This window comes from Anarrhichthys ocellatus, unplaced genomic scaffold (assembly GCF_004355925.1).
Source record: "Anarrhichthys ocellatus isolate YVR2014 unplaced genomic scaffold, GSC_Weel_1.0 scaffold151, whole genome shotgun sequence".
Classification (NCBI taxonomy): Eukaryota; Metazoa; Chordata; class Actinopteri; order Perciformes; family Anarhichadidae; genus Anarrhichthys; species Anarrhichthys ocellatus.
This window is the reverse complement of record NW_022280181.1, coordinates 110,806-119,831: the sequence shown is the minus strand read 5'-3', so window position 1 is coordinate 119,831 and position 9,026 is coordinate 110,806. Positions and strand designations below refer to the sequence as shown.

Sequence of the window (9,026 nt, the reverse complement as noted above, 5' to 3'; positions counted from 1 at the left end):
GACTTTGTGCTCTTTTTTGTGTTGATAGTTTGAGTTTTCTACAGGTGGCACTCTTTCATTTTCCAGGATTAGCAGATGAGAGAAAAAAAAGTGTCACCTGTAAAAGACAAAGAAATCTGAGCTCATGCTAAATAACCAACGTCTCTTGTGTTCACTGCTGACACATCACTAACTCAGATGGGTTGTTTTAGTTTTTTTCTGGGAACGTTTTAAATGTAATATTTGCATACACATATCTGAGATTGTAACTTTTACTACAGAAGTAATTCAAAACTATTCCCATGTGTCTTCAGTATGTCTGTCATCATCACAATATATTACAGCCTCTGGTTGGAGTCTTTGACAACAGCTGACGAGGTTTATGTTTTCTAGTCTGACAAACGCACTGTGTATTCGTGTTTCCTGTTTGCTTTGCCCGAAAACCATCGCTGTTCGTTCATGGCTGGTTGTTTCTGTAGGTCGACTTACAGATAAAATACAATTATTTTTAGGAACAAGAGATCTGGTATAAGTATTATTAATCACTCGTGAAATATGTCAGGATCAAAGACAAACTGTAACCGTAATATGACAATAACAAGAATGATTAAATGATCCATGCAACTCCTGTTATCTATGTAAAGTAACGCCAACGCAACTATTAAAAGAAAACACTCATTTAAAGTTGTAACATAGTTCCAGTGGCTTCTCCCGATTCATGTGACTCCAGTTGTTGGATGCAACTCTCCACCGGGACATTTTTGCTGAAACCCACCAGTTGGCTACTAGATGAACGCAGTAATCTCGCTCTTCTTCCCAGGTGCTGATTCGCATCGCCAGAGCCGAGGCCATCGCCACCCGCCGCTCCACCATCATGATCTGCGTTCTGCAGACGGAGGAGGAGCTGGGTTTCTATGACAACGCCATCAGCAGCCTGGAGGCGGATAAGGAGTCTGTGGTGACGTTCGGGCCCTGGAAGTCCGCCCTGTCCGTCGGGGACCTGCTGGACTGCGTGAAGATGGACATCGAGAGTCGGGGCTACAGGGTGAGCGTCCAGCCTCACGTGGTGGAGAAGAACTTCCTGTCCAGGAGCTACGACTTCTTCCACAAACTCACGTTCACCTGGTGGTGATGATCCAGAGCAGAGGCGGTGACTGTAAATATCTGGCAAAAGAACAGACGGCATTTAGAAAGTTGCTGCAAGTCGTTCCTAAACACTTTAAAAACTGTATGCACCTTTATGAAAAGAAGTGGGTCTTGATTTTGCACACTAGCCATTTTAGACACAAGGGGTCAGTAAAGCATGTGTATATAATGAATATCAAAGGTGGTGTGGTTCACCACAAAGAACTTTGTCTTATGTCTTATTTTAGGTGCTGATAAATATGGATATTTTTTCATATCCTGTGTAATGTCAGTGAAATCTGCAGCTAAATTTGAATAAAGGACAACTACTAAACTTTACAAAAAAGCTTTTTTTCACTTCCAAGGTTTAGAAGTATAGTCTCACATATTGACCAGCTACAAGGGAATGGACATATTAACACGAACACCAGGACAATATGATGTAATAATGAGCAGCCCTACAATGAATAACTGCTTTTGTGCAGTGGTGAACGAAGTATTTAAATAACGCCAGTAAGTAAAATTACAGAAGTATGGTGTTAATAGAGAGTGGCTACTGTCAGTGTCATTCTATTATAATTCAGGTGTTGATCTGTAAACTCTACTATGATGTTGTAGTTGGAGCTTATTCTAACTACTTCATATATTTTTGGCAGTTGGGATCTGTATGAATGGATCACATTTTGGAAACATACGTTTTGTGTGCGTGAAATCTTAACCATGAAAAGTTACCAGTGACTGTGGCTCTTAAACAAGTGAAGTGAAAATCTGTTTCTCCGAAATGATTCTCGGCAAATCAGTTTGGTGTGAGAAATACCTCAATCCATGCGTCGTACCATGCAGGGGAAATTCTGCCACAGCGTCGGGCAAGCCACCACTTGGATTATAAGAAACAAAGAGAGGTTGAAAAACAGAAAAGCTGAACGCGCATGTCAACAGAAAGTGGAGCAGAGGCTTCAGTATTAACCGCAGAGCCGGGCAGGGTCTCTACCAGCCGGCGTAGCTTCATGTCAGACCACTTCCTGTGTGATCAGAGTGTGAAAAACAACAGTTAACAGAACAGTGAGTGCAAATACTGTCCGGCAGCAGAGAGGTCTGAGATTAGGGCCTTGTTGTGTCCTCCTGTCTGCTCTGTGACTGTTTGGATGAGATCCACCTCGGTGTCTGATAACACGTGACAACATGCCTCATTGGCCGTTTTTTGTTTGTTTGTACTGAAATATTTTATGTTTAAAAAGATTGAATTAGAAGTATCCTGTGTTTGCTCCTGAATTTCTCCAGAGCTGCATTTAGAGCACCATCCACTAATGAAAATAATATAATTTCGCAGGATATCCGTATAACCAACACTTGATGCTTCACCCTCTTATGGTGTAATTAAAGCATCAGCTGGTTTCCTTTTAGGAAAGAAAACGGTTGGAGTTGTGTATATTTTTAATATATCTTGTGTGAAAGTGTTAAAGCAAGAAAACTCTTTTTTTGGATCACAGCTTTGGTCGGTTGATCAGTCGGTTCACCACTTGGGTCCAGACTGAAATAGCTCGGAGGGTTTTGATCCCTAGAGCAGAGGTCTTCAACAGGGGGTCCGCGAAATTTTTGGTTGATTAGACAATTAAAAAAAAAAATAATAATTCTCTAAACATGAATCTGTCCATTATTTTAATAGTTCAGTATTGTATGAAAGATAACAGGTATGTTTATGCATGGCAGTGGCACTAATAGGCCATCACTCATTTTTCGTTTCCACATTTAGGTTTAAAATGAAAACATCAATGTGAATAGCTTGTATGCATGATCATCATGCAATTAACAGACAATGTTGATATTGGCATTGGTATCAGCTGACAAGGTATGTTTATAAATGGCAGTGGCACGGCCTCCCTACTCACTGTACCTTGCACATGTTTAAAATATAAACATGAATATATGAACCTGTGTATTGTTTGAATAGCTTAGTATTGAATGCACAATAAAGAGGTATGTTTATACATGGCACTTGGCCCATTTAATATAAAACACAATTTTATACAATATATATAGGTCAGTTTGGGGGTCCTTGGCCTGAAAAACGTTGAAGACCCCTGCCCTAGAGGATGAATCCTACACCCCCGACCCACCACGAAGACACTTGTGGTTTTGGGTTAAGTGTAGCACGGATTGCCGCCGTTCATGTTCCGTTCAGGTCGAATTGTAATAACTTCTATCCTGACTTTCCATGTAGCGTCATCATCATGTCAACATTTCAATTTGTGCAATACTTTGGTTTGTGACCAACGACCTGCAAAATGAATGCTATTCCCATGAGCCCCGGCTGTGTTTAGAGCTGATGAGCAAAGTGAGTTCACAGAAATGAGCCTGGACGTGCAACCAGTCGTATAGTTTTAACCAAAGCGTGACACAATCGCACTTCCTCTTAAATAAAAACCCCGGTGGTTGCACACTGTTGCATTTCACACCTTGGATCATATGAAAAGAAAAGTGGATGCTTTTATTTCTCTCTGCTTTAGAAATGTGCCATTTCTCTCAGCAGGCTCAGAGTTTCCATGTCTCTAATTGATGCCAACAAAGATGGTTCAGCTGAATGACACCACGAGAATCTGTGTTCAGTTCCAACCATCTTTTTATGAATCAGTGTCAGTATCTTGACAACCAGTTGTTACAGCAGCATAGAAGAAAAACATCACACGTCACAGGGAATCACGGGATCAACAAAGTGCCAGACATTCATTTCAAAGGAAAAACTGTTTCAACAATTTGCATTTCATTTGTAAGTTTCTTTTTATTTGATGGTATTTGTTCTAATTCAAGGTGGCAGGTTTTGTTCTACAAAGTAAAACTGTAGAAGCAGTACGTTACTATTCACATGGATTAAATGAAAGGAGAGTGAGAGTGGTTTGACAAAATAATCTAAACTCAAAGTCCACTCACTAGATTTTCAATTGTGCTTAATGATGAAGTCCAGCTGCCTGTATCAGCATGAGACCCTGTTGAAAGCTCTGGAGAAAGCTGGTAAGTGGCGCTCTGGTTATTTTTTCAAACTCCTCTTTCCAAGGACAAGAGTGAATTTATAAGCAATGTGACAATTTAGGAAGAAGTTGAACAATTATATTTTTGACTTAAAAGAACCTTTGAAACTAGAAAGGAAAAACAAGATCTTGGAAATGCACCAAATTAACTAAATGCTTAGCTATCAACAATAGAACAAACATTTTAATACTTTTTATACAAAAAAGATATATATGTACATATATTTTTTTTATAAAAAAGTGTAATGCTGAAAGAAACATTGCAATTTGTATTAAAAGATGTGACACGGGTGTGTTGGTGATTTAATATTAAGCCAATGAATGGAATACTTTTTTATTAATAAAATAAATAGTGTAAAATAAAATACAAAAGTAAAGATGAAGGCAGATGCGTGTGTCCTATCAGTTCTGTGTAATGCAGGAAATGTAAACAGAGCTGCTGTAGAGGTGGAAGAGCAGCAGAGAGACAAACAGAGCTGCTGTAGAGGTGGAAGAGCAGCAGAGAGACAAACAGCTGCTGTAGAGGTGGAAGAGCAGCAGAGAGACAAACAGCTGCTGTAGAGGTGGAAGAGCAGCAGAGAGACAAACAGAGCTGCTGTAGAGGTGGAAGAGCAGCAGAGAGACAAACAGAGCTGCTGTAGAGGTGAAACCTCTGACATGAAGTCCAGAGAAAACCAGATGAGAGTCCTGCTGCTCGCCAGTCTGCTTCTAACAGGTACGCTTTTATTTAGTCAGGGGTAGAAGAAGTACTTTACATTAGTAAAAGTATATAACTATGTAAAAATACTCTATTAGGCTATATGTCCAGAAGTGTAATCTGATAAATGCACAAAGTGAAAGTCATGGTTCTGACCATCGAAAAGGGTGAGACGATCTGATTAATGGGAGATGAAAGAAAAAGAAGAAAAAAAAGCTAAATTCACTTTTTGGATATTTCTCTCACCTTTTTTTATTTTTTATTTATACATTGGATAATTTGACCAGGTAGAAGAACTCATCTAAAACATGTCGGAGGCTGCAAGTGTTTTTTTTGTGAGGGGAGGGAGCAAACCAAACACGTTAACAATGCATCGTATTTCATAATCTTATTTTCTGTCTTAATCTGAAAAGTACATCTATCAAATAAATGTGGATTAGATATTTTCAGCTGAATTATAGAGTATAAGTATAGAGCAGCATAAAATGTAGCCTACCTCAAACTTGTACTTAAGTACAGTAGCCTATCCAAGGGATTTGGTAAGGTTCACATCTGTTCCTGAGATTTGGTCACAGTGTTTGGTTTTGCAGTCAAAGACCACTCGGTTTAATGATTTCTACATTTTAATTATTTTATATGATATAAATCATCCAATCTACCATAGTGAATATATCCAGCCCCCTCCTACATTTTTCCGATGCTGGCCAAGAGCTTCAGGGATATTTTCATTATATGTTATTTAAAATCCTCCATGTCTCCGCTTTTGAAAGTTGTAGTCAAATGTTGTGGATTTTTTAATTAGAAACTGATTTCATAAAATGAAAATGAGTTTGTACTGTTGTCATTTTTGTGACTTCTGTGTTTCCAGTTGTGCGGTGCAGTAAAGATGCAGTGTTGTTGTACAGCAGAATTGGAGGCGACGCCCTCCTGCCGTGTTTCAGCCCGGCCTCCCTCAACTGCTCCTTAATCTCCTGGACCTTCTACCGAGGCGGGGAGCGCTACATTGAGGAGGTCAGCGGGGGGCGGGTACGGGAGGACTCAGACAAGTCCAGCCGCTTGTCCGTCGCGCCCAACTGCTCTCTCGCCCTCCACGACCTCATCGCCGACGACGCCGGCTCCTACGTCTGCCTGCAGCACGGACAGTCCATCACCGCCGTTTACGTCTCTGTCCTTGCCATCACTTCACCCTCCACCGTGACCGAGCTGCAGCCCGGACGACGCCTCGCCCTGAGCTGCACCCTTTTTACCTACTACGACGCTGTGCTCTGCAGGCGGCCCTCCACCGCGTTCAACCTCAACTGGGCGGCTGAGGACGGTGCTATGCTGCGCAACGACACCAGGTTCTCAGTTTACTGTCCTGTTTCCGTTAACACTGATTGTGTTGTGTGATACATTATTGAGGAAAATAACTTTTTATTAACCAAAATGATTACTAGTTTTAAACTAATAACCATCATGGATGGATGGAACAAACTGTTGCTTTGAAAAAATTGTAGTGAAATAAATAATACAAAATGAAATACAAAACACAAAAAGAATAATAATATCAAAGTTGATAATAGATAGAATAGATAATACAATTAGTTACAATAGTTGAAAAGTTAGGATTGACTTGAAAGGTCATGAGAATTTTTTTTATATTTTTGTGAAATTGGCTTCCGCACATTATTCTGCAGCACAAACCTGTATTTAATCATCAGTATTCTTAACATTAAAGGATGATTTAGTTTTCTTATTGTCAACAATTCCCACAAACAGCTGCTCATAGTTTTTATCAAACAAGCAGGAGGAATTAGTGCATTTGTTGGGGACTATTTTCAGCGGCGGATTAATCCACATATAGTGCTCTACTGAGTATTTGTGACAGCAGGACGGTGTGAGATTGAGTCAAAATAAACTAGTGTGTGCATGTGTTCATGAAGGAACATGTCACCCAGTGCAACAGAGTGGCTCATCCACGTGTTTTTAAATTGTTTCCCCCCTCTGCACAGGCACCAGCTGATCTTCAACACCAGTTGCCACATCACTCTGGTCACGGAACTCAAGAGGGAAGACAACAACAGGAAGTGGAGGTGTCAGGTGAGAGACCGAGAGAACAGCAGGGCTGCGTTTCAGGACTTCACTTCTGCCTTTTTGTTCCAAAATCCTCCCGCCGCCCAGACTCCGCCTCCTTCGTCCTCCTCAGATGGTCCAGTCCAGCTGCCCATCAGCCGCATCGTGCTCTGTGTGGCTCTGCCGGTCATGGTGCTCACAGTGGGATTCTTCACATGGAGAGGGGACCGTAAGAGGGCCAAAGCATCTGCAGCTGGCATCAAGCTGCAGGAAATTAACTGACTGTTCATCCCTGAATCTGTTTTTGTGTTTTTTTTGCTGTTAAACTGGATTTCGCTAATTTTGCAAGCCCTAAATCTTCATGGATCACAGACATTGTAGACGTGTTATAACTAAAAAACTAAAACAATTTTGGGTGGCGGCAGAAATTGACCATAAAACTTAAATATTTTATGGCTGCAAGATTTTGGTCATAGGATTTATTAGGCAGTAGTAGACCTTTAAAATTAACAGAGCTTAAAAAACAGTTTGCAAATGTATATCACATATGGTATTATTATCAGAAATTAAACAAAAACTGGAGATATCTGAACAGAGCAGATAAAGGAAAGAGAAAATGGTGAGATTTCATTTGTTTAAATGTTTAAATGTCTCGGAATGGCAGCTGTGCTGAGTGGCAAGCAGCAAGCCTCAACTTTGAAGATGTTCCTCAATTGTGAGCAAATCTGACTGATTTCCGTTTGTAGTTTTTGGCATCGAACAGCTTCCCCCTCCTCTGGGTGTAATGAATCATAATTGTTCATCATGTTTTTGATGCGATACTTTCTGAACATCAAGGCATCCCATCTAAAGTCCCCATCAAAATGTTGAGCAACTCATCTTTTCTTCCTTGCTATTAAACCTCTTGCCCGCCCGCGGGCCGTCAGAGTGATAACTGCATATTTGTGTTATGCACACAACTGCCCTGTAACGATGAGTATTAATGTGATATCTCATTAGAAAGCTACGGTTCTTGTAATTCGATTTCTGCAAACCATTTCAAGATACAATAACAACAGCAGGTACAGTTAACGTCTCTGTCAAACAAGCACTCCAAAAATAGCCGATAAAATATCGCCGTGACTCACCGATTATGATTCATAACGTCTCCCTCATGCATGCTAGTCCAGCAAAAACGGTCTTGCTAGGTGGCTAAGGGTCCACTCGATCAAATCCAGTAAAAGATTTAGTCCAAAACACATTAGTACGTCCATAAAGACCCACGGGGGGGCTGTTGCATCATTTCATCATTTAGCCAGCAGATATGATAACTCGCGATCATATTTCGGGCATAATTTAACGTCCGTGTCAACAGAGCGGAGATTTTCATCACAAAATGGAGCCTACATTCCGCCGGTTAGAGTGACACCTCATTTGACCCAATAGGAGCTTCCATAGCCCGGCCACAGTCTGGAACAGCCAACGAGAGTCCACTTTGAAAGACAATGCCCACCTCACTTCTTTGGGTATAGTTCGAGCCAATCGCAACAGATCCAGTTCAAACTCAGGCTCCATATAGCCAATGAAATTACGAAGCCAGGGATATGCAGATTTATCAGATTGAATGCTGGGAAAGTTTTCTAACCTGAACTGGAAACCATGAGCCAAGTTCTTGGGACAGAGCATGAAGACTAATGTCTGGTTCATGAGAATTTTCAAGTATCTGTGGAAGTTGATAATGGTTAAATATGATATAGTTAACCAGACATCAACATAAATAAGCTACAGTTTGAATTTCGAACATGTAGTTTATGCATTTTGATGTGATCACGTGAGCCTCCAAATACGCTTTTACGCCGCTGCACTCTTAGTAAACCACGTGTAAAGTATCATTAAAGTATCAATTTTCTGTCGTATTGTTATCAAATTTTAACTTATACTAGGTGTCATGACTGTTAGCTGTGGAATGAGAGTCTTTTCCAGACTCTAAGTCCCAGCTATAGATAGCTGCTGCCATCTGTTGGCCAAAACAAATCTAGGCGGAAATAAAATGCTTCTCTTTCACTGCTGAAAACGCCATAGCTCAATGCTAGTAGCACTTACAGTGATTCTGACTGATTGTGAAGAAACTTCAGAGTGTTACCTTTCAATAGAAACTAAAACCATAC

General features: G+C 40.6%; 2 protein-coding genes across 2 annotated transcripts in view; both read left to right on the top strand.

The window, feature by feature from the left end:
* The window catches only part of kctd14 (potassium channel tetramerization domain containing 14), a 15,395-nt gene extending 13,856 nt beyond the window's left edge, over positions 1 to 1,539 (top strand). Inside the window, 1 exon segment of the mRNA XM_031877841.1 lies at positions 710 to 1,539. Within this exon segment, the coding sequence (XP_031733701.1) occupies positions 710 to 1,111 (402 nt within the window). The 3' untranslated portion in view covers positions 1,112 to 1,539.
* Positions 1,540 to 4,055: 2,516 nt separating this feature from the next.
* On the top strand, positions 4,056 to 7,161 carry LOC116400154 (uncharacterized). The gene is made up of 4 exons (XM_031877844.1): positions 4,056 to 4,113; positions 5,696 to 6,167; positions 6,819 to 6,906; positions 6,988 to 7,161. The coding sequence occupies exons 1-4, from the start codon at positions 4,056 to 4,058 to the stop codon at positions 7,159 to 7,161; spliced, it is 792 nt and encodes a 263-aa protein (XP_031733704.1).
* Positions 7,162 to 9,026: the final 1,865 nt, after the last annotated feature.